Source organism: Hoplias malabaricus, chromosome X2 (genome assembly GCF_029633855.1).
Source record: "Hoplias malabaricus isolate fHopMal1 chromosome X2, fHopMal1.hap1, whole genome shotgun sequence".
In the NCBI taxonomy this organism is placed as follows: domain Eukaryota; kingdom Metazoa; phylum Chordata; class Actinopteri; order Characiformes; family Erythrinidae; genus Hoplias; species Hoplias malabaricus.
This window is the reverse complement of record NC_089819.1, coordinates 6,156,854-6,183,962: the sequence shown is the minus strand read 5'-3', so window position 1 is coordinate 6,183,962 and position 27,109 is coordinate 6,156,854. Positions and strand designations below refer to the sequence as shown.

Below are 27,109 nucleotides of genomic sequence, written 5' to 3'. Positions count from 1 at the left end.
CCTATAATATTGGCAGCAATTTACCAAAAAATTCTAAAGAAGCCAGTGTGCACATCTTTAATGGCATTAAACAAAAAAAAGTATGTGGAAGTGCTTGGCTGTGATATATTAGTCATGGCAGTGATTCTGATGCCTCCCGGCTTGCCTTGTTTACCCTTCGCTAAACCGCAGATGTATTGGAGGCCATTACTTCCCAAATGTGTTTAATTAAGCCATATTTCACCACTAACTCACTGGTTATTAAAATAGGTTTTTTTATATAACAAGTGCACACACCTCCAACAGGTCCAAGGATCGGAGAAATATCTATTGGGATCTAACATCAGTTTTGGCTTGGGTTAAGGAATGTGGGGAAAGAGAGGGAAGAGCTGATATGTCACACCATAATTATAGCATGGTTTCTAGGTTTATCCCTTTTTCTTTTGAGTCTTGGTTCTCTATTAGAGGGTTTTCCTTTTTGATTCACCTCCCAATTTGGGAAAGTCAAAAGTCTCCCTCAATTCCAAATGCAAATGACAAAATATTTAATATAATACCAGCTAGTTCTAGGAAGTAGTGGTGTTGATGGATAAAGCAGACTGTTTGGAGCCTCAGGAGGTGGCCAACATTTGTAAGGTGCAGACTATTGGCCTACAGGTCCTTCCATCTGGTTCATTATTACCGACAATACACTGATGCGGTACAGGCTTTTCCTGTTGCCCATGTTAGGCAGACTTTCCCAGCATGAGCCCTGAAGCTAGTAAGGCCAAACACAGCCATTTACCTGTTGTTTACTGGTGCCCCGTCAAATTGTTATGCTGCAGCTTTATCTGATTTGTCCGCCTTCCCTTGGGGTGGGTTGGTTTAGAGGGACAGATAAAGCAATTGGAACTGACCGAATGAGCCATGTGCTCACTGGCTGTCTCTCCTCTGTGTGCCATCTCGCAGCATATGCTTGGTGGGCGTACGCTTGGCACGTTCTGCTCAGCATGAATCAGCCCAACATATTAACAGATTAAGGTCTGATAACTGTGCTGACGGACATGATTCATCCATATCAGATACGTCCAAACCCTCAGTGCTGATGCCTGAAATCGTTCTAGACAGTCTTCATAGTGCAAGTCCTGGAATGTGTCCATCTCAGTATTAGATTTATTATCATTATCATTATTTTACAACTTTGAAGATGAGAAGGGACTTGGAAACAACATCTTTGGAGATCTTCATAATGACACATAACTGATTCATAATTCACTTGTAAAATTTTACATTGGAGCCTCAGGATTTGAATCCAACTCACACCTCGGAGACTCAAAATTGGTATGAACTCACTTTCAGCTCAGAGTCTTGACATTTAAGGGCAGTTGAAGGGGCTAGACTGACTCAGAACTTGGTATGGACTCAATTAAGCCTGGGTTACTCAAGACTAAGATCACATTCAGCACAGACTAGCAGAAAATCCATAATCCATTGCATTGTTTGGTAAAAACCTGCATGAGTGTGTGTCCGAAATCATACACTACATTAATAAATTCATTTTGTTCCTATAATAGTGAACTATATAGTGAATAGGGAGCCATTTCTGACAGATATCTTTCACACCTCAGAAACTTGAGACTGATCCTCAGAGATTATTACTGCCACAGTACTGTACATTGACTAGGTATTGGTCAAATGAGTTGTAAATACTGACCATCCATCTCTCTTCCTTCCCAATCAACTGGATAGTCATAGTGCTGCATTGCTGCCTACTGTTTTCCCCACTACATCACCACATGCACAAGATCCTCCTGAGGAAGAACAGCCCCAGAGCATGGACTTGGGTCCTGGCCAGAATGACCCTACACTGTCATGCACACAGATGGGTGGATTTAGGTCATCTGTCCAGGCTCAGTAGGGGGAGAGAGGTGTGTGTGTGTGTTGGCTAATATCCTCCAGGCTGTGCTTTCAGCAGCCTTTGTAAAATGTCAGCTCTTATAACTATCACGCTAGCTGGTAATAGATTTTGGCGCACAGGTGTCGCGGATTAAAATATCCTCACACGCCGCTGCACTTCACCAGCCTTGTATTGCAAACGTAATTTGAGAAAAGATATTTACATAAATAAATCAGCAAATGTGTGGCACTCTGGGGTTCTGCAGTGGGCAAAGTGTGATTTTTGGTTACAGTCTGTCTGAAGGCAGCATCTGAAACTGCATTACATTTTTTTAAGGCACAGATCTTTAACAGATGCTTAAATCCTTGATAGCCCCAAATTGGTTCACATTACTCTGTATAAACAACATTTAACTTGTTTGTGTTTAATCTTGCAATGTTACTGAGTCTATGAGTTTCATTATTGGTTTGCACAAGTGGCCACAAAATCCAGTCCACCTGCTATTGATCCTCATTTTCCTCAGTAACATGGATGAAAAAGTCAGTATATGAGCAAACACCTGCATATCCAGTGGTATTGATTGGGATGCTACCATGTATACAAAGACTTTACATTATATGTTGGAATCTGTCTGTGAGGATTTGATGGCATTTAGCTGCTAGAGCATTAAGAAGGCTAGGTACTAATGTTGGGGAATTAAATTATGCATCATAAAATTCACTCAAAATCGACACATCCTAAAGCTAGTAGATGGAGTTCCATAATACCAGGGAGGTTCTTGGTTTGGACTGGCATACAGTCCAAAGCTGGTGGGCTTTATACCCCTCTTCTCCAAATGTGACGCTAGGAATGGTGAGCTTTAGCTCATGTACAGTTGTCGCAGATCATCCCATTTCATTTCAAGATACAAAGGCTACACAATAAGCCAAAGACAGGACTGAGGCCAAGACCACCTGAAAATGATTGGCCACCAAAGCAACTGACCACTCTCAGATGCCTCACATGAGCACGGAGGATCTATGGAGGTGCAAGGAAAAGCAAGGACTTAAACAGCACAGAAGCACCCCTGTGTGAGTAATGGACTCCCCTATAAAAAATTGTCTGGCTCCACCAGTGACCAGAAGAGGATGATTTCCACCTTTGAGTCTTAGTTCCTCTCAGTGGTTCATACTCATGTTCTGGGGTGGGGTTTGATGCTTAGTTCCTGTCAGTTGTCTTACAGTTTTGTCTATTTTTATGGAGATTTTGATTTATTCTTCTTATTCAATGTATCGTTATTGTTTTCTGAAGCCATTTTTGGTGGTTTGCTTCCGGTCAATCCTCTCGATCTAAAGGAGTTTTGAGTCTCAGTTAGTGATTCTGCACGATCTGAGGGAGTTTTTGAAACTTTCTTATCAGAGTTCCTACCAGAAGTTCTTGTGTTTGTTATGCAGTAGATTGTGAGTCTCTGTACTCTTCAGTACCTCTTTCTCTTTTTCTGAAATCATTTTTTTTTGAGTCTGGATTTCTGCCAGATCATTGTCGCCTCAAAGACATTCACTTGGGGCGAGGACATGGGATTCTGTAAAGCTGCTTTACAGAACTCACTCTATGAATAAAATTACATTGAAATAAATTGAGATATACCTGCTGTCTAGAACACAGTCTGCAGTCTTGTTTTTAAAGTTCAAATTCATAGGATTCTCTTACTTCTACATGCATCCTTTGTTTCCTAATCCCAAGCAGTCTAAAGAGCTGTTTCTCCTTTACTCTGATGCAGAGGAGCATGTTTCCCAGAATAGTGGGAGGTTAGAGGTAAAGCTGTTTGATGGATGTGACAGTGTTTTGCTCACAGTGTTTTTTTCTCTGGATGTGTGTGTGTGTGTGTGTGTGGGAGGGTGAATGTGTGTATAATATGTCCGGAGGGAGCAGAGCTAACAGTGAAGATGGCTAGTGACTGACTGACTGAAAAATGTGTGTGACGTATAGATACATCAGACGTGGGGGTGTGGATGCAGTGTCAGAAGGCATTTAGGATGTTTTCGTATCTAGGATGCACACGGAATTGCTGAATTTCCAACTCCCAGTCATTAGCCAGTTTATTAGAAACCCTCCTCTGACACATCACCAATCACTGGTCACTTTATAAGAAGCCCCAACTTGTACACCCACCCACTGGGCACTTCATTGGAAACACCAAGCTTGCACCAACCAAAACATGAACCCCCACCTCTATGCACAAGGTACAAGTTTTCAGTGAAGTGTCCACTGAGGCTATGAGTGACTCATTGATTTTACATGATGCATCTGAAGGGTCAATCGTGATGCAATAGCCGCCAATGCTCTCGGATAATGGCCTGCCCTCACAGCTGCCGTCCATTTGCACATTCTGCTGGCAGAGTACATGAGGGGTTATGGCCTACATGTGTTTACCTAATTAAGAGGGAGGAGAGAAAGAGAGGAACCCATTCCTCCTCACCTCCAATATTGACAGGTCAAAGCTGGCTGACAGCCTCATTATCATGCCATCAGCATTTTCCCAATTAGACCATCTATCAATTGGCTTGCAACCTCTTCCACACTCTAACTCACAGCACATACATTATACACCAAACATACACAGTACAGTGAAATACAGTGCCCTATATATATGTTATGTTAATTAAGTTAATCATTCAGGAGATCTGCAATAATTCACAGGACTTTGGGTCTTCATAACTCACAATTATGGATGTGCAACAACCAGGAGTCACGTGTACTTTTTTAACTACAGCAAAAGAAAACATTGTCATTTGTTTTTTGAGGACATTCTGTTTTATTATAATTTATACTTATTTTATTTTCACCAAGGGAATGCCCATCCACTGGTGGCACTCTTTCACTAAATACACTCAGTCTCTACATAGCCAAAGAAAAGCTATCTTCTGGACTTTAGGGTTAGTTTTTTAGTTAAATTTAGGATAAGGATTGGGTTAAGGGTGAGGGTTAAATTTACCGTTATATGTGGCAAAAGTTTTAAGCCTGCTTTTTCATGCAGGGTTGCCAGATATTCACCGTATATTCGTATTATTTACACTATAAAACCTAGAAATTGACTTTTTGTAAAATATGTGTGTTTTCAACCTGATGCCAGTCTAGTCTGACAAAATGTAAATCTGTCAAGGTCCCTGTGATTTTAAAAGGATATAGACACAAAAGCAACTGACATTGTTTCTATGAATATTGTACTGGTCTATAAGCCCGGAACCCAGACCTCAGCTTCACCGAATTTGATAGGATCACTTGGACAGTGAGAAACGGAAAATGAATCCAACTTCTCCAATGACTGAACATTGGAAAATTACTGCAGATTCCTGAACAAATCCAAGCTCTAATAAAAGGGCAGAGAATAGATAAATACTAAGGAAAGTATTTTTTAAAAATGTCATATTTAGTGGTTTGGGAATATCTTATAAACATGTGTTTTCTGATTTTCATCTAATGCTGAAACCGTATGGACATATTTAAAAAATACAAATTTATTTCAATTTTTCAGTGTATTTGTGCATTAATTTGTGGAGCTGAAGTTCTTACCAACCCACAACCTGTGAAATAAAACAACCCAGTCAGCTTTAGCGGTCTGCCTACATCTGTAAATGACGGATGAATGAAGTTGTCCTGATTTTGCACTCACCTCAAGTTCCTAGTCTTTAGAATTGTCTCGTGTCCTCCTCTCTGTCCCTCCAAGTGCTTGACTTGCTTTTATGTTAGAGCACAAAGATGAGGTTAAAAGCAAACAGAATGAGCCTGAAGACGTAAAAAAGTACTAATTAAATATGGAGAAATATGAGAAATTGAACCAAGTGAAAATGAGTGTGTGGGTCATTCATAGACAGGGGGAGGAACGCTGCTCTGGTGTTTGATCCTTGTGGTAATTTGATCAAAACTTTTCACCCCTTTTTCACAAGTTAAAAGAGTTATGGGTTCTTATTGAAACATCTCTGAAATGTGTCCAATTTTACGTATATACACACTACAAAGGTGGCCTCTAAATTTTGCACAGCACTGTAGGAGCAGAAAATGAACAACTAAATATGTACAGTCCCTCACTACAAGATAACGTGTTTTAGGTATCATAACAGGGCTAAAGTTTCCACATGGCAACCGCTGGCCCAACAGCTAATGGCCTTGTTATTGGAGGATATTGCTTGTGTTTGTTTGTTTATCCCTTGGGTATTTTCAGGCAAACACAGCTTTTTCCTCATGAATGATAAACACATACTTATAGTAGGACAAACACAGCAAAAGATCTTACAGGGTAAAATATCACATGGATTTTGTTTTTTCATATAGTTCAAACAGATTGTGTATTTGTTGACATTTTCATATTATAACATAAAACAATTCTTAAGATTTGCTCTCAAGACTATTTGGTGAGTTTAGTTTTTACCCCAAATCAAAGCAGTTCCAAACTCACATTCAAAATAATTGATGGAAATAAAACATATTTACATTTTTAATATGCTGCTATTTGGTGTCCTCTTTATATTCATGATATTTATTATGATGAATAAAACATATCTAGTTCAAGCAACTGAATGCCTGTGTAGGATGGCCTTATCTTCCCTTCGTCAATCAGCATGAGGCTAACTAGCTTGGGCAGCTTTGTCCAGAATGCATTTCATTACCTGCTGGCTTCCCCCTCTCCTCATCCTCCTCAGGGATGTCTGTGAATTGGTGCACCCAGACGGGAGACTCTTCCCAGGTGGTATCACTTATGCCCCATATTTCCCTCTCTTTCTTTCTATCCACGAAAAACTTGCAATTTATGGCATCAGCAAGCCTGGCCCCAATTCTCAGGCACAGTGGCATTATGTGGAAGGAGCCCCTGACAGAGTTCACCAAGGGAATTTCATCTGCTGAACAAAAATAAACACATTTGCTCAGGGACTGGTGCTAAAACTTGAAGTATTGATTTTCCTAGTCTAAACAAACAGGCTGAGACAATTCCTTCAAGAAGGCACTCAATCTCTCTTCATACTGACAGAGATGAGATGGAGGTCAGTATCATTGCATATGTGTGGGAAGTGAGGCAATGTAAAGGGTAAATGATGCTGTTGTTTATAATTCAGTTCCTCAGTGATTAACGTGTTCTAATGTTTGATAGTTTGCTGTAAGAATTTTTACTTTATATTAAATGTATATTTATTCCAAATTTGATGATCCAAAAAGGTTTATTATTATGTTCTGTTACAGTTACTGCAGTCAACAATTAACAGTCATTAAATATACCTTCAGCTGTGCATATGTACTGAACTTTCATTGACATATTTTGTCCCTTGACCGTTACAAAAACCAAGATTTCCTAGCATTTTCCAAATCTTAGATGTTGTTATGCACCACAGTGTTTCAAATACATAAAATCCCTACAACCAAATATTAGTACATCTGAAAAAAATCAGTTAAGATGAAAAAAGTTTGACATTAAATATGTTGACTTTGTTAAAATATAAATCAATGTAGATTAACAAATCACTGCATCTCCCTATATCATCTCTATTGCTTTGAAACTGGGTTTGAAGATCTGTCTATACTGCCTGTCTATACTATATCTACCTGCCAATACTATATACCTCAAATCAATTAGTGGTGAGTGTGCATGCAAGTATCCAAAAAAAACCCATTCTGCCTATTCTGCAAATACAGTGCGGTACTGTAAGTGTCAAAATGCTGGCATTAAGCACGACAGCCTTAGCCACGTTCTGACTCATACCCAGCAAATCCCCCCTTATTCCACCCACTTGACTTTCCAGATTTGGTGGCAGCATGCTGATGCGGGACACTTTCATGTTTGACTTTGATGTATCTGGCTTCAGGCGTCTGGTGTTGCTCTCTCTTCATTCACCAAGTGGGGGAGAGCCTCAGGACAACCCGTTTATCACAGAACACCATCGCTCTTTTACTGGCTCAGTGTTTTGAATCTTATTTCATGAAGTCACAATGGTAGCCTGATGCTCTGACAGAATATGAGCTTTAAAAACAAAGATGGATAAAGGTCCTTTGCTATGCCATTTCTTCCTTGCTTGAGGCATTGGGGCAATGCCGAACGTGGATGTGGGGGCATTTGGTTGTTAAGAAAGGGAGAAAAAAAACAAAAAAAACACTGGGCTGTTTGTTTGGAATGGAATACTGAGCAGATTGGACCTAAGTGAACATATGGCAAGTTCTAGAGAAAACAATTTACCAGCATAAATCTGGAAGTGCTATTGAGCTGAAGCGTAGCACTGGTGATCACCTGGGGTATGATATTAGGAGGGGAGGAGTAAAGAAGACAGGGGAAGGTCTATAGAGATTTGTTGGCAATTGATTTTTTCAGCATGCCATTTAAAGCTACTAATGCCGTTATGCAAAGGTTTGGCTTTGGGCTTCTTGTCGCACTCCTAATTTGAATTTATTGACAAGCCATGCCATGTCTGTGAGTTGTAGTAGCCACAGGAGGAAGGGAACACAGTTCAGTTTCTGTGTGACAGCTTCATGCTGTGGGCTTCTCATCGAGAAAAGCCTGGCTATAAAACAGCCACTTATATGCCCGGTGGAGCATGTCCAGCCAAAACAACTGGGACTGCTTGCCTCAGTATGAGATGCAGAGAAACAATCTCAGATGAGAAAAGAAGGCAGAAAACGTTCTAGTACTACCCTCATTCTGAAACCAAAAAGGGATCGCAACAATCTCAATAAAGGCTAGAAAAGCCAAAGATGGCATATTCAGGCCAAGCTGGCTAGCTACAAACTGGCAAGTGAATGGTATGCTCACCTGCTAAAGCATGACTACCTGTTTCATCCTTCCGTTTTAATGTAGTTACAAAGAATGCCATCAGCCAAGTCAATCTGTTTTCCCCCTCAAGTGATTAGCTATTCACTTTGTAGAGAACAGCAGCACTCCGTGGGGAGATTTCTGACCATAGTGGGCCATATGGTAGACAGACACCCCCCAGGCAAGCGAGACACTCCCAAGTAGGGGCTTGACACTAGTTACATGAAATGCGGCAAAACGAAGGGGCACTGATTGCATTATCAAACCCGCAATGGCTCTGGGAAAGTTACCTTTATCAACAGTTGAATATGCCAAAGTTTCAGTTGATCAAGTTTGATTAAGTAATCAACGTCTTTGTTGTTTGCTTGAGCTCTAGCAATGTTTTTATAAGACAAGTAAGAACAGAAAGCAGAGATCTTAAATCTTCAGAACTGACCCCACTGGACATAGAACATAGGACAATGTTTCTGGTTCACTGCAGACCACAAGTGGGTCCTATGTTATGAAGAAAAAGGCGACAGTGGCATGGAATAACTCCCTTGAATCTGGAAGACGAAACCTTAGGAAGAAACAAGGACCTAGGATGGGGATCCACCATCCTATGGTCAAATACATTTTAAACAAAAGATCTTTCATTTAAAACAGTATACGTAGAAGTAGCCTGTGTGAGCAGTGGTGGCCTTTAGTAAATGTCTGTGCTGAATCAGTGCCATCACATATCCAAAAGAGGATAATGGTTGCCACACATATGAAGTTGCAAGTGGAGGTGTGGTGTACAGCAGTTTCCAGGAATGGAGGGCACATAACTGGTCTCAGAGCAGTTGTACAGGAGACCCCAATGGTCAGACTTCCACAAGAGTCGAGTCAAATAGGTGGGCAGTTGCTAGCTCGGTACTGAGTAGAAAGCTGGTATTAGTTCTGTTTGGATGTATGGAGTATAGAGAATATGAAAACAGAAGTCAGAGTGTGGTTAGGGACTGGGGCAGATTTAACTATAACTAGAAAGATAAATGGTACTCAAAACAGCTTTGAGTACTTTGTCTTGCCTCTAGAAATACCATATATTTTCCTGAACATTGCAGATTGTCCACTCATGTATGACAGATTGATTTGCTACTGTTCTGCTTAATTTTTGGCAGAGAAGAAGCTAAACTTAGCACAATCTGTTGATATATTATGTTACAAGTTACACTTAATACATCTCTGTGGGCATGTAGCCTAGTTTGCAAGGTGACTCAGCACTTCACCACATAAGAACAAGTACCACATAAAACAATCAAGCATGGATACAAATTTATGTGAGTAATAATTTAATGAAAGACCGAAGATGCGAAAAAGAACATGAATAAACTCTTGCAAACCATTGAACCTCTCTGAAGCTCACACCATGACTTTGCCACAGTATTGTGATGACCTGATTTGTCATACAGCAGATTAATATGCAAATGCTGCTTGTCCAGAATGAGATAGGGTCACTCAGATGACAGGCTAGCTGTCACAGTTTGTCGAAGCCAGGATCTGTAACTTACACCCACTTGGGGCGACTAAATTAATGATGAGGCCATTTGAGAGACAGAGAGCAGGACTTAATGTAGGAGGCACAAATTTCACTTTCCTTTGAACTGAAGACTGCAGAAATATGTGAGGATGGAAGCCCTAGAGCTCAAGCTTGACTCTCTTGAGTTCAAGCTGTTTTAGCAGGACGGTATTTTATCGACTGGATGCCCGCCCGCTGCCCTTTTGAGTTCTGGCATTTTGAAGCGGGGGATTGAATAGGCTGGGATGCAAATTGTCCTTTCGAGAGACATCAGGAGGGTTCCAAGATTGAGGCAATGGATAAACAATGCACTGCTTGCTTTCTCTCGCTCATTGTATCAGGTGTCCTGGCTGCAAAGGGCCCCTTCAAATGTCACAGCTTCATTCTGTCCCACCCTGAGGAATAGGATTATCAGCTCTGGCTTGTTAAGATGACACACCTGTCTGCAAAGTGTAATTACAATTCTGAAGTCTTTCCCTGCAGGGCTTTTCAACACTGAGGCTATCGGATATAGACTTGCTGTAATTACAGGTTCAAAATCTGGATGATGTGGTTAAACCTATTTAAATGACATCAAAAGTTACTAATTGATTCAAATCCACAGCAAAGACATTGAACTCTGGTCACCTTTGTTGGTCCAATTTGCTGGGATCCAAGCAAACCAAAAATGACATCACAGTGTTGGACTACTGTGAACAGAATTGAGCAGATCAGGTTTGCATTAACCTGCATTAACCGGGACTCTATTAATGACATAATGAGTGATGACATTCATTAACTTTCATTATTTCATAGAATAATGATGATCTTATGCAACACTCAAGAAGCCCAGCAGGAAAGGTGGTCCAAATTAGTGGTACAAGACATAGTAATCCCTGTTACTTTGATAACCAAATCAGCAAGCAGCAAGTCCTTGACCTACATTCAAAAATGTTTGTATTACAGCTCTAGAAGAAGATGTACAAGGTAAATTATTGAACTGATATTGATTCTTAGTCTTCATCAGAATGTCAGGTGACTACATTTTATGATCAATATGTTGTTTAACTATATGTGCAGCATTGTGGTGGCTTTTAGTATTGGTCTAAATGGTCATGCTACACTATGTCCATGGTCTGTAGCTGATGTCACTGTGTAGAATAGCCACCATATTGGGCACCTACTTACACAAATCAAAAACAAATTATGATATTTCAATTGTTTTATTGTTTCACTGAGCACTTAGTCCTTATGTCCTTACTATCCATTCATTATCTGTAACCACTTATCCAGTTCAGGGTCTCTGTGGGTCCAAACCCTACCCGGAATCACTGGGCGCAAGGCAGAAATACACCCTAGAGGGTGTCAGTCCTTCACAGAGCACCACACACCCACATACATTCACTCTCACACTCACACCTATGGACACTTTGAGTCACCAATCCACCTACCAGCATGTGTTTTTGGGCCATGGAAGGAAAGCGGAGCATCCAGAGGAAACCCATGTGGACATGGGGAGAACACACCAAACTCCTCACAGACAGTCATCCGGAGAGGGACTTGAACCCACAACCTCCAGGTCCCTGTGTGACTGCGACACTATCTGCTGACACCACTGTGCCACCACGTTAAAATAACAGAAATATATTTGTGGATCCCTGACCCATTTATCCATATCAGCTTTGTAAACAGATCTATCTTCATCAGTGTCAGTCAGTAGAAGAGCTCCCAAATAATGCCATACTACATACATAGTGCATCACAGGTAATAAAACTAATAATACTGCACCCAGACACTAATTAGACACTAATTCCATAGGGAAATGTGATTGGTATAGCTCAGTAAATATTGTTTTTCACATACAAAGCACTGTGCCATACAAAAACAGATATTTTTTGATTCAGCCTCAGCTTTGCTGCAGCATGGAAGCCTCTCTCACTTATCACTCACACGGAGAACTACTTCATTAAATTTTTAGACAAATCAGAAATAATTTAAGCAGACATTTGCTATAAAACGTTATCCTCCAAGAATCTGTTTCACTCTCAGAGGGCAGGGCCAGTGGGATCAGATTTTTTACCTTGTAAACAAGGAAAATTATTAGACAAAAGGATTATGTGGCTTGTGTCTATGGTCTCTTAAACACTAAAACAAAACATAAGTGAAATAACATGATTACTGAAGTTTGTACATAATCTATGTATGAATAACTCACTCAGATTGTCACAGGAGCAGGAGTCTAACATGCTAAGAACTTTCTATTAAATCATATGACAAAAATGTTAATATGGCTAACACAATTTTAAATGGTTTTTCTCCTCATTATGCTACACTGTGGGATCATATATACCGCTGATGCAAAAAGACGGTGGGCTTCTGTGATTCTGAGGGTTGTGAGACTCTTTCCAGTGCAGAGAGAGGAATTTTGTATGAGATATCCACATAAATATCCATCTTTCCCATCCATTTACGTTAGTGCTGCACTCTGAAACCAGCAGCAACCAGCAATATGGGGTCCATGGCAAAAGAATACCAGAATACTAGAATACCATTCTGTACCGTTGATATGAGCTGGAGTTTTATTTGTTATCCATTAATATCAATACCTAACCTCATTGATATTTTTATAACCAAATGCAAGTCAAAAACCTTCTTCGAGAGAGGATTTTACTGTAGCAAAGGGACACAAACCCACCGCACCCACCTCCCTCCCAACCACCACCTCCTATAACGCACAGCTGTGTACATCCTTAAAATATGTTTATGGATATCATAAAATTGACAGGCTTATACCACTGTTTACCTCAAGAAGGCAATTTTCCAATATGTCACCATGGTGCACAGAGGCTTTTATTACGCTCGTGTCAGGTATGTGTTATCTCTGCTATACCTCAAGATGTAATTCTGAACAAAGTGCCATTTCCCCAGGCTGTATTGTCTCGCCTGTACCCTGCCATTACAGCAGCCTAATGGACAGGTAGACACCACTAACTGAGTGGGACATTTCCATGGTTAGGCACTGCTCAGCTCTTAACCCTCATGCATAGAGGACACTTGATTAGCCTCCAGCTTCACAGGAATGACTCTGAAGGGGCTGTTCATGACCCTTTGTATTTGATAAGAGGGTTGGGCAGTCATGAATGACATCCAGCTGGAGATGGATGAATGCTGCAATTAAATGACCGTCATGCTTTTTATGATGGACAAAACAAAGGAACAGCAGAAGCAGTTAAAAAAAAAGCAAGCACATATTTATATATTTATATATTATATTATTTTTATATTATATTTATATATTGATTGTATGGGTTAAATACTGTTAGACTGTTATACAAATACAAAGCTTTAAAAATTTGTTTGACATTTTGAAGCTATTTAGCAAATGATACAAAAATGAAACATTTTTCATCTGGAATAGGAAAGTATATATAAATATATATGATAACATCCCATAACCTTCGGCTTCGGCCATTATAACTTTGTCCAAATTGTACCATCATATGAGTAGAGGTGAAAATGATGTGTTTGTGATTAGTCAGTGTGGCTATAAGGCTGAACTCAATGCCTGATTAGGCGATCACATGATGGCTCCGGGTTCTGTCAGTGTATATTGTGTTTACCTAATGTCTGCCTTAGAAAAATACTGAGATTTTGGAATTTTTGATTTTGGAAATGGAATTTGATGTATGGTGGGAAATCATGTTTTTATGCTATTTTGGACTTGAAAGAGGGATAAATATATTGTCTACTTCCTGAGTTGAAATATATTGAGTTCAGCCACACTGACCAATCACAAACACATCATTGCCACCTCTACTCGTGACACTGATGGTACAATTTAGACAAAATTATTCTGGGCTGTGGGTTGTTTTGGACTCCAATTTGATGGCTTAGGTTTGGTTGAGTAAGACTCAAGCAGAAAGTTATGGAATGGTATCAGTAACGTCTGAGATAATGTGAAGAGATCATAGACTGCTTCTGAAGAGCTTAGTTTAGTGGTAAGTATTATAAAATAATTTATGGCATTAACACAAAATATTAATTAATCACTGGATTTCAGCAGTTTGTCTGTGGCCCACAGTTGTAAAACTCTGTTATGCAGCATATCTGTGGTGTGTAGTTGTTATTTCTTATAGTTAATACATCTAAGCTTTACAAAGTATCCCAGGATTCAGTCTGTCCTATGATGTGTTCTCTCTCTCTCTCTCTCTCTCTCTCTCTCTCTCTCTCTCTCTGTCTGTCTGTCTGTCTCACACAGCTTAAAGAACCAGTTATGCGTCCAGTGAAGTGGAGTGGAGGAACGATACTGTTGGATTGATGTCAGACAAGCTTTGATCAGCTTGCCCTGAATTCTCTGCCTCGTCTCTCTCTCTCTCTTTCTCTCTCTCTCTCTCTCTCTCTCTCTCTCTCTCTCTCTCTCTCTCTCTCTCTCTCTCTATCTCTCCTTTTTTCATCTTGTTGTCCTTATCTCTCTGGTCTGACCATAAAGTCTAAACAGAACACTTTGGGTTTTTTTTTTCATTTTTTTTTTTTTTTTGGACTCATTCCATTTGAGTCAGCCTAAAAGTTGTTGTCATGCATTGCTGCTATTTTCTGAAGTCATGATCCAGTTATGCCCCCCCCCACCCCCATTTTTTCCCTGATGGTGGGCAGCCATGGACAGTGCCACTTGCACAACATCTCTAATTTTATCTTCAATGAGGCTGTCGTTTGCATGTCCAAACCTTAGACTTTTGGGCCCCTCTGCATTTTACTTGTCATTAATAATAGTGTCATTACACATTAACAACAGTGTAACTACTACTGATGTATTCACTGTTACAGATGGATTACAATAGAACAATTGCTGTAAATACACAAGTCTATAGATTTCAGATTTACACTTGAGATTGCATTATAAGTGCATTCCACTAGAAAGAAGCAATAACAGCATGAAATTATACTTGGGTATTTAAACACAATGACTATTCTGATTGTAACAGTAGGTAATCAAATGTTTAAATGAATTAGAGTAAATGTCAATATTTCAAAAAATGGAGCTAGAAATGTGTTGGAGGGGGAAATCACATGACTGTAATAACAAAATAATGCACATGTAGCTACATTTAAGAATATATTCTGGTACAAATGTGCAGACCTTTGTATTAATGAGTAAAAGCTACTTAAAAACACAACTTTACACAAGGCAAGGCAAGGCAAGGCAAGGCAAGTTTATTTATAGAGCACCTTTCATACAGAAGCAATTCAAAGTGCTTTACAGAAAAAGAAATTACATTAAAAGCCAGAGTAAAATCATAAATTCCAATAAGACAATTACATAAAAAGAGTAAAATGATTAAAATGATTAAAACAATTTAAAATGACAATAAATGAAAAGAAATAAAAGAAATAAAATGCCGTTACAGAAAAGTGCAGAATATTTTAAACTGAGCTGTAAGCCTGCTCAAACAAGAGAGTTTTAAGTCTTGATTTAAATGTGTCTAACGTTGGGGCACTTCTAATATTCTCAGACAGCTGGTTCCATTTAAAAGTGGCATAGTAGCTAAATGCTGCCTCTCCATGTTTAGTTTTGACCCGAGGCAGGACTAACTGACTAGTTCCTAAAGATCTGAGATCTCTGCTCGGCTCATATCTCTGTAGCAGATCTGATAAATACGCTGGTCCTACCCCATTGAGACATTTATAAACCAGTAATAACACCTTAAAGTCTATTCTATAACAGACTGGTATCCAGTGTAAGGATTTGAGGATGGGGGTGATATGATCTCTTCTTTTGCTCCGAGTGAGAACTCTGGCAGCTGCATTTTGAATCAGCTGAAGCTGTTTAATGGTCTTTTTTGGAAGTCCAGCTAAGAGACCATTACAGTAATCAATCCTGCTAGAAATAAAAGCATGGATAAGTTTCTCTAGGTCTGGTTTAGTCAGAAAATCTCTAATCTTACTGATGTTCTTAAGATGGTAAAATGCTGATCTAGTAACCGCTTTAATATGACTACTAAAACTGAGATCTGAGTCCATTGATACACCAAGGTTGCGAGCCAGTTCTTTAGATTTGAGGGCTCTCGAGTCCAGATACGTAGCCAATCTTTGTCTCTCAGTGCTATTCCCAAATAGTATAATCTCAGTTTTATCTTTATTCAGCTGCAGAAAATTGTGTCCCATCCAGTTTGTGATGTGTTCAAGGCACTTGCTTAATAAGTCAACTGGGCCAGAGTCGTTTGGGGACAGGGCCATGTAAATCTGAGTATCATCTGCATAGCTGTGATAGGACAGCCCATAGTTCTGTAGAATCTGGCCAAGAGGAAGCATATATAAATTAAATAAAAGTGGACCAAGCTGTAACTGTAAATATATCATTAGTTACATGATCGGTACATGCATTGTTAATGTGTAACTACAGAGTAATTAAAGACACAGTTTATGGTAGGCTTGAATTCATACCTTCTACCCAGAAAAGCAATATAAGAAAAAAATTATTTAAAAAAATAAAAATAAATAAAAAAACAAGAATGTCTGCCAAATTTAACACGAATCAAATTGTTTTATTGCAAGAGGAAAGCATCACAATCTGTTTACATTCTAATATTTTCAAGCAATTTCTTTCATGGGCATTGTTTCTTGAAGATGTAGCCAGGAGAGGGCATATCAACAGGGTTCTGAAGACCCATCTTGGTGTGGTCTTTTGCAGCACATGACTTGCTAAGTCTTTATTTAAAGGGGTTATTATAAACTTGCAGCTACTACATATTTTAAATTTGGTTCATAGAAGAGATTGAGTCTAGTTTTCAAAGTGTTGTGATGGTGTATTCTTTAAAAGATTATTAATAATAATTACTTATATACAGAGCCTATTTAATCTGTGGTGACCATCTTAAAACTGTTCTTTTACATGTCATTCTAAACCTATGGTAGCCATTTAAAATGTAATTAGAATGTCGTAAGGAAATACATGTCATTTTATAAAGAATAAATTATTAGAACAGAGTATTTATTTTTATTCTCTCATTAACAACGTATAGGCACAGCAGGATTATGTATGGTTCAATGCCTTTATGTTTGCCTTGGTGTCTGATTCATTGGTCTGTTTATTGTTTGAAACTGATTTATTTATAAAGAGCATTAAAATGGATATATTACGTTATATTAAGACTCAAGAGGGTTCATCTTCTCAAGCATGGGACTGAATAAATATCTAAAGGACAATTCACTTATAAACAAACATAAGCAGGACTTCTTTGTTTAGCCTGATGAGCTGAGTGACATTTCTACTGGGCATTCCTTAAGGTTAGGCTTAGTTTAACCTTTAGGTGAAATATCATCTAGTTCTTAAGTATAATCTCTGAATCATATAAGCTTTTTTCTGCCCTTTAACATATAATGATGAAAATGAATACAAAATTTGGGACCACATTATTTTTCTTTGCGTATAAGGGGTTAAAGCTAATATTAGTCTTTGCATTCCATGTTTTTATTATTATTATTATTATTTTTTTTTTTTATTATTTCTCCCAAATGAAAGAAAAAAGAAAGTTGCTTTTGTCAGTTTGCTGCTCAGTGATTTATACATAGTTTATTTTAATATTTCAATGAGTACCATCCAGTGTAATTTCCAGAAAGTGCCGAAAGTATCAATTTAAAAGCACTGTACGTTTCCTTAAATGACCAAAACAACAACTGACTACCAGAAAAATACATTGGACTATATCTTTGATATGTTATTGTATGTAAAAAATACTAAATTGCACCTGCATATACATATTTTATGTTCCATGGCATTGACAGTGATTTCGTACCCTGCTTACCTGTTGTCTGGGAATTGAATTCTGTATTCAAATTTTACCATCCCCCAGCTCCAGGACAGTTTGTGTCCAGAAAACTTCACCATCTGAACTTGAATTACTTGAGAGTCCAGGCTATATTTAAGCCAGTTCATTATAGGGTCAATGTATATAATTTTGCACGAATGAGTTGTTGGCATAACTTTAGAATTATGAAGACTCTTCTCAAATCTTGAATCATCATGTCTGCTTATTGATGCACTGAAGATGTGTGTGTGTGTGTGTGTGTGTGTGTATGTTGTGTGTTGGGAGTGTAAGGTTTGGTGCATTATTTTCCCTTTAATTGGGGCAGGATCATTCCTGTTCTAGCAGAATCAGCTCCCTTTTCATGATATGGATCATGTGATCAACTATGTGTGAATTTGAATAAAAGACATTTGAAACCATCTTGACTGATCTAAATGTAGTTGTATACAGAATACTGCATATTGTTGTGTGCAATTAAAAACGTGTATCTCCCAAAATAGTAACTGTAGAACTTAGAATATAAATCCTTTTAAATGTCAATGTAAGTGAATGTAAAACTATTTCCTTCTAAGTAATTTTGGAGCATTTCTATTGGTCCATTCATCATACAATTTGGACACAATGTGAAGGACAGCTGCTGTGTTCAAATGATGTAGTAAACTACAAATCCACAAAAATGGAGATAAATGTTTTTAATTGGATAGCGATGTTATATAACCTAATTGATAACCCCAAAAAATAAACAAATAAATAAATAAATATGCACCCAGATTGCTGCAAAACTCAGCATGCGATTATGTCTTAAGCAGATATGTAAATGATTACAGGTGTGATCTGATTAAACACTGAGTATTTACACAAGTGCAGAAAAGTGCTTCCACTCCTGCCCTACAAAAAGGCTCTTAGATGCTAACTTTGGGTAATGTACTTCTTGGTGAGAGATTGCATACTGCTAGACATGCCTCTAACAATGCACTTGAAGACATGTTGCCCAGTTAACAGACAATGAGATTAGGGACATCATTTGACAGAGAGAAGCAGGATGGTTATTTTGACCAATTGTTCACCATCTATAGGCCATTCTAACCAAGCTGTTAAGTGTTGGGAACAGTGGTGTTTTGAACAAGAAATCTTTGAATGCTATGGACAGGAATTTTTGTGACAAATACAAGTTCTGTTTAGATCCCAGGAATGTCTCCACCAGATTGCAACACTTCTTTGGCTGGTTTATTGCCAATCAATCATTTATAGTACAAGCTGGGACACCAGCTTCAGCAACCTATGAGTTTGCAGGATCTACAGACCCAGCTGTAGACTAATGAGCTGCAGGATGTCATACAGAACCACATCCAATTTGTATCCAGGCTAGAAGCCTGGAGTTCGAGATCCTTCTTTCAATTGTACAGTTTTCCCCAATAAACCTACCATTTTGCTTTGATATTGCAAACATTTAAATATATCATCATTACATTAATACATAGAACATTTTATTCCATTCCAACAACTCCTGCATTTGGGTCAATGCAGAGGGTTTGGAAAAGCTACCTCTGGAATCTAACATTGCTTAGTTACTAACATTCATTCATTCATTATCTGTAACTGCTTATCCAGTTCAGGGTCGCGGTGGGTCCAGAGCCTACCTGGAATCATTCACTGCACAGCAAATTCTCCCGTGTTAAATCAACACTAATAATGTTGATTTAAAATTGGTGATTTTACTTTGTGGATGTGTAGTTTCTTTTTCATATAACTCTGTGGCTAATGTATTAGAGAGAACTGTCTGACACCACTGGTCCATCTGAATGATAGAAAGATGTAAATATGTTCAGGGATGTTCTATTTCTGGCTCGCTAGCATGTAACATCTTCCTTAAAATTCCCCCCTTAAACCTAGCCCTAACATTTAACCATAAACTTAACTTTAAGCTCTAACATGTTTCCTACCCTTCCCCGAAGGTTTCACAGAGTAGTATTTGTAGTACTGAGCCCAAAATAGCATTGAATACAGCTACTCTGTTCTGCCTAATACAGGGCAGTGGAGCACCACAATGATTCATATAGATGTAAACCTTACTCATACCTCCAAAAGATTAGAAACTGCAGCATTTTCTACTTGTGTAATACTATCATTGACACCTAACTTTATTTAATGGAAATCATAATTTTCTTATTGATTATTTTTGAAGATCTACTTTATATATATATATATATATATTATTTTATAAACAATTTGACAGTTGTAATAGAACATTATATTAAACTCTACTTTTAGGCCTGAATGATCCTTTGCAGGAACAAATGAATAAATGTTAAACAATGAGATTTCATCTTGAGAACTGAAGTATATTCAGAACTAAGGCCTATCCATGTTGACATAGAGTCATATGCCTCATGATCCAACTTCTTTTGGTGTTCGGTCATTCCAGTCTACCATTATTGGCCAACAATGCAGCCATCAAGCAAACCTCATCTGACCTCGCCCACCTCTACTAATACCCAACTCTAACTAAAACCCACCTCCTCTGAATTCAGAAGACCAAGGCCTATTTACTTGATAATGAACTTTTCTAATGAAATTCATCCACCCCCCTTTTTATTCACGCTGACCCACAGAGATAGATTATACTAATTAAGTGATGGCCAGGCCGGGGCGGCACATCAGTGGGCCAGAGTCATTAATTCTCCTGCTCTGGAGGAAATTTAAATAATGGAATATAAATTGAGAATGGTCCCATAAGGAATTTTGCTGGCTTCAGGGGGCACAGCGGTGGGATTCAGGAAGTTCTGACCGACCTGAAAAGGACACTCTGGAGATGGCTCATGGAAACTAAGGCAGTTGTAAAGGCTTGTCTGTTGTAATTAAGGTTTATCATCCTTCACTTGAAGGAAATCCTATGAGATATTTGAGATTCTAGAGTCAGAATCAACTGGAAAACAACTGGTTTTCCCAAAATGGCAACAAGGCATTCAAATCTAGTTTTTTTCCAGATGGTTTTGTTTGGACACACCTGGTCAAATTATGTCAAATTAAGGTTTTGCTAAAACCTAAATACAGTTTGGTGATGGGTTTTGATGACTTTGGTGCATTCTCCCCATGGATGTGTATGTTTTCTCTAGGTGTTCCTGTTTCCTCCCTCAGTCTAAAACACATTGGTAAGTGAATTGTCTGTGACATTGCCCGAATTAGTGGGTGGATGAGTTAATTTAAATTTTTTACAGGTCATATTTTATGCCTTGTTTTCCCAACTTGTACAATTTAGCCGATAAGCTGTAATTGTTAGTAATTAACTGTACATCAACAAAGCATTATTCATTTGTACAAGGGTACTCAAATATTTGTTTGCATTTATATTTTAAAAAATACCTTAATAACTGGTCACTTCTACTGAAAACACCATAGACAGTAATCAAAACCCACTAATTGTTCCTTTCCATTTGAGAGCACTTTTTCATGCCTCCAAAGTTCAGTGTTGAAAGTTATTTCCTGTCCCACAGTCCAAGTAATCCAAAGCATCACCTACACAACCTGAATAAAGCAGAATGACAAACTTTAATGAAAAAGTGTTTCTAATATTGTGGCCAGTAAGTGAAAGAACAAAATAAAGTGGTACAAGGAAGGGGAATCTCATATCTTGATGTTTTGAAGGTGGTCGGGAGAAGATGATTCAATCTTCCATGAAACATCTCACCTCCACGGCTCAAGCAAATACCTGTCCTCACCTGGAAATGAGATAAACCTGGGAATATCAGGTAATCTCACCCAGCAGCGAAATAAAGGAGAGAATGGAACATTTTCTGATGCGAAAAGGCTGAGGTTGGTGATTTTGAATTCTGTTTGAGGGTCTGCAAGGCTGAGGAAGGTGGGTTTGCTAGAGGCTCAGTAATAACCTTGCCTTCCAGAAGCACAATGAGGATTTTCCAGAGATGGGGAATTAGCTGGAGATTTAAAGCTGCAGGCAGAGAATCACAAGGAATGGCAGCATTGCCAGGATGATACTCAGACTGAAATTCCACAGTAGACTCAGTAGACACAGCTGGAGTCTTTGCTATTAGTCATGCTCAAATATCATTTTCTGATTCCTTTCCACCTTATGCAGAAAAGGAGACATGTTACTTATGTTTCAACCAGTACACAACATAAAATATTCACTGTCATGAACCACAGCATTAATCTCCTGCTCAACATCAGCACATTAAACAACAACAAGGAAGTTTACAGTAGCAGTTACATACTGGATTATACAGGATTAAACACTCAGCAACTACTTTATTCGAAAGACTGCACTTTGCTTGCTAAATACAATTCAATTAAAAGGAAAAGATACAAGCCTAGAATACACAGTCATACTTTTATTCATTCATTCAACTTTATCCATTTCATTATTTCAGGGTCACAGTGGGTCTACCCAGAATCATTAGGCACAATGCATGGGCACACCTTTGGACAACTTTGCACAGTCAATCCACCTACCAACATTTGTTTATGGATTTTGGACTGTGGGTGGAAACCTGTGCGCTGAACACAAACCAAATTGGAAACCGTTCCGTGCATTTCCACCAAAATTAATTGGTTCCCAAACTAAAAAGGTTTGCCCCTAGGAGAGTAGGTCATTCAGGTGGCATGCTGGGTAAAAGACTAGTAAACAAGAAAGGTTTGTGTATGTTTTAACTTTATAATGTGAAAATGGAAAATAGGAAATTACACATTTCTGATTTGGAAAGAAAATTGGGAAATAAAAGGAAATAAATACAGTAAAATGCTCCATCCATGTGTTTTATATAGCTATGGTCAGTGTGACTCAAGGTGGGTTGGCAAATTTTTGCTGCTGTTCTCATTGTTCACAAGCTCAGTCAGACAGCTCAGAACTCTGCAAGTGCATCATATATCTATCTCATCTGAACCTGCTGCAAACAGTGGATAAACCATGACTCTGACCTGACTCATGTCGTAATTCTATCCGTTTATCTCTGGCTCTGAATTCAATCACAGCAATGCATCCCGTTGATGTCGTATACTTGGTTTCAATCAAAACTGGAGGAAACACCAGTTCAATGGATTGCACTAAGAATCCAAGAATCCTGAATGAAACCAGTTCAAGAGCCAGAATACTTTTGGTGGAAATGGGCTAGCAGGGAACTGAGGTGTGGGCAGAACCTACAAACTTAGGACTCTTCACTGTGTGGTAGCAACACCTGCAACAACATGCTGCCAGAATAAAGTGAGTGGCCAAAAAAATGCTAGATAATACAATAAGTATAAGTAACAATGTTTAGAATCACTGCCATTGTTTATAATGCTATATGACATTTGCATAAATCTCCAAAATAAAGGAAACATCCATCAGCTTATTCCAACATGGGGCATATGTCATAACACTGTGTCGGGTGAAACTGACTAAAGTATTGTTTATGCCCAATGACATAAATGTGTAATAGATGTTTATAGATTTTTAATAGATCTATATAGATGTTATATAGCTTTATATCTGTTGTCATCAACGGCCTATGTAATTTTCATAGGCCTTATTCGGTAAAGTGATACCAAATAAAATGATTTAATTAATTCAGTTTCACGTATATTTCAATCTGACTTCGATTTTTACCTTCATGATAAACATCTCCATAGTCTCAGGGTCCCCTCTGAGAAGTGTACTCCCCTGTGTATATCTGGGTTCCCTTCTGGTCTCCGGTTTAATCCAACAATCCAGAAACACATGCTATTACATGGGTTGGCTGTGTGAAATTCAGGATCAGAATTAGAAATGCTTTATTGATCCCAATAATACGGAAATTGCAGAATAGATAGATTGACAATATGTAAATGTGTGACTGGGTTAGTGTGTAATGTCTTAAAGGACTGGTGCCCTGTCCAGTATATGTTCTTTCCTAGCACCCAATGATTCCATATGTGGTCTGGAACCAAGCTGACTTTGATCAGGATGAAGCAGTTACAGAAGATGAATAAATGAAAGATACAACAAGTAGCTCTAAAGTTCAGCTAGTTCACATAACACAAAAAAGGAAATGTTCCTGTAAGAAGAAAGTGGATGACAACAGGGCACAAATATTTGATATCCCCCATGATTGTGATGCTGTGCTTTCACCAAGGAACTCTTTAAACATGTCGCCATGTTGTAATTTCCTCTTTTTTCATGCAAACGAAAAGCAGGGCCCCACACGCACAGTGGATGAAAATCGTCAGAGAGAGTAATGAACACGAATCAATTTTTAATGCCGCATTAATAAAATATTTTGAAGCTGTGTAATTTCCGTAGGCCAGAAAGAAAAACAGCAGTGTATTTTCGGGGTGGTTTTAAGACTCATTACCTAAGCATATTTCACAGATTATGCACAAAGAGAAATTCGCAAGTTTAAAAAGGCGCACAGATGTCCTCCATGCAAACAAAAGCACACGCAAGCTTCTGGATTCATACCAATGCCACAAAAAACAATGTTCCAAAATGTGAAAAATAATTGCAGTGTAGTTAATCTGTGTAGTTACACATTAATAACATGTGCATAAACAATGTAACTACTGGCAATACATTGGATTATAGTAGTTTAAAAGACGTAACCGTATTTTTTATTTTATTATATATTTAATGGGGCTGCAGGGTGGTGCAGCAGGTAGTGTCAAAGTCACACAGCTCCAGGGACCTGGAGGTTGTGGGTTCAAGTCCCGCTTTGGGTGACTGTCTGTGAGGAGTTTGGTGTGTTCTCCCAGTGTCCGCATGGGTTTCCTCCGGGTGCTCCGGTTTCCTCCCACAGTGCAAAAACACACGTTGGTAGGTGGATTAGCAAGTCAAACGTGTCCGTAGGTGTGAGTGTGTGAGTGAATGTGTGTGTCTGTGTTGCCCTGTGAAGGACTGGCGCCCCCTCCAGGGTGTATTCCCGCCTTGCGCCCAATGATTCGGGGTAGGCTCTGGACCCACCGCAACCCAGAACTGGATAAGTGTTCGCAGTGGGTTCAGAGCCTACCCGAAATCATTGGGCGCAAGGCGGGAATACAACCTGGAGGGGGCACCAGTCCTTCACAGGGCAATACACACACTCAAACATTGACTCACACACTCACAACTACGGACACTTTTGAGTCGCCAATCCACAACGTGTGTTTTTGCACTGTGGGAGGAAACCGGAGCACCCGGAGGAAAACCCACACTGGGAGAACTCCTTACACACAATCACCAGGAGCCAGAATCGAACCCACAATCTCCAGGTCCCTGGAGCTGTGTGACTGGGACACTACCTGCTGCACCACCGTGCCCTTATGAATGAATTAATGAATTATTATTATTATTATTATTATAATTATTGTCGCAACTTCCACACATTAGAAACTCATGACAAATTTTTGTGTTGTGACTTATCTTGTGACCAAAATGTGTCAACAAATTCCCTCTTAGCTAATGTGATGTAATGAATTTGAAATTAGCGTTCTCCTGTAAGCATGTTGAGCTCTAATTCCATTGCATTAAAAGCAGATTGGCTTCACTTTTCCAGCTTGGTTGCACTAAGTCATATATTTGCTGTTGCTCCAAATAAACTGGCAAGAGACTGAGTAAAAATCCTCAAACCTACAACCTCTTTAGTTACAACAGCCATAGCTGTGACAACTGAGGATTCATCTGCCCTGAGAGTAGCTTTATATCTGGAAGAAACCTGAGAGTGGCTTTATATCTGGAAGAAACCTCCTTCCCCAGAATATGAGTTACGCAAGATATTTAAGGAGCGCTGATTCATAATTCAGGCTTCCCGTCAGGCCTGTGGCGCCTCTCCCATTCGGCTCCTTTAATGTGATGACAGTGATGACAGAGTCAGGAGTAAGAAAAGCAATATGACATCTCCATTATTTTAGTTTTTTTTTATTTTTTTTATTCCAGTCATGGCTTGTATTGTCATCATCAGCCCAGAAGTCCAAGCCTCGTTCAAGCTTGAGTGGGAGGGAGTCTTGTTTTGGAACGATGAGAGGGGACTAGATTAGCTGCTGTCTGTTCTACTCTAGTCTTGAGAGGCTGCAGCTCAGGACCAGGACCGCGGGAGATGGCTAAGTTGTCAAGGTGCTTTCGTCAAGCATCCATTTGTTGCTGCTGTGAATTTTAAAATGGGATTCTGTCCTAAAATTACTCTGTCATTTACTGTGTGTTGTGTTCTGTTGCTATTTTACATATCAGTCGGACAGGATTCAGCATTTTATGTTTCCATTAATGACCCGTTGCTACACTGCACTGCACAAATGTATAAAATACAACCATGCAGAATGCCTGTGCTGCTGCTTACAGTGTCCAATAAAAGTTAATGTATGATGCATATTTGTTTAGAAACAGTATGACTGTAGCTTTGTAGGAAGAAGGCCACCTTGTCCCAATGCAAATATATAATTGATTAAAAGGTCATTCCCAGGATTTGTGCAATGTGAATGAATTATAGGTTGCTTTATAATATCTGGGTTTGTGGGTTCAGTCCTTGCCTCAGGTCATTCACTTGTATATAAGGAATTTGGTGTGTTCTCTTTGTATTTGTGTGGGTTTCCCCCGGATTCTCCAGATTCCTTCCACAGTCCCAAATCTTGATTTGGTAGGTGGATTGGCTGTGTGAAACTGCCCATAGTTGTGTGGGTGACTGGGTGAGTGCGTGATGCCAGACTGGTGTCCTGTTCATAGTGTGTCCCTGCTTTGCCATCAGTAATTTTGGATAGGCTCCAGACCCATCCCAACACTGAACCAGATTAAGCAATTACAGAAAATGAATGGATGGATGGATTTTGCCATCTTTCTGTATAAAACCATCTCACAAAAGTTTACAGCTCTGCTCCTGTAATACCTCTTCAGGAACAGATGCATGCAATTAATGAAACAGCACCACCAGTGGGCTCACATAATAACTGTAAAATAACTATGAATCATAACGAATCATAATGTAGAAATGTTACAAATATCTACAGTAAAGATGTAAATACATGGAGTGCTCCTTTTTCATTATATATTCACTTATTTATGAGGACATTTTTGACATTTTGTCACTGTCTAATAAGAAAAAACATGTATTTCTATTTGTGTTGAATTTTAGTTTACTACGTCATTTGAAAACAGCATCTGTCCTTCACATTGTGTGAAAATGTCATGAAGAATGGCTTTTGGACTTTTTTGCATTGAATTTCA

The 27,109-nt window shown here is 38.9% G+C and overlaps 1 protein-coding gene across 1 annotated transcript in view; it reads left to right on the top strand.

The window, feature by feature from the left end:
* Nucleotides 1–14,562, top strand: part of LOC136677380 (zinc finger matrin-type protein 4-like) — a 144,310-nt gene extending 129,748 nt beyond the window's left edge. The window contains exon 7 of the mRNA XM_066654903.1: nt 14,403–14,562. Coding sequence (XP_066511000.1) covers nt 14,403–14,430 — 28 coding nt within the window. The 3' untranslated portion in view covers nt 14,431–14,562. The remainder of the gene's footprint in view (nt 1–14,402) is intronic.
* The last annotated feature ends 12,547 nt before the right edge of the window (nt 14,563–27,109 follow it).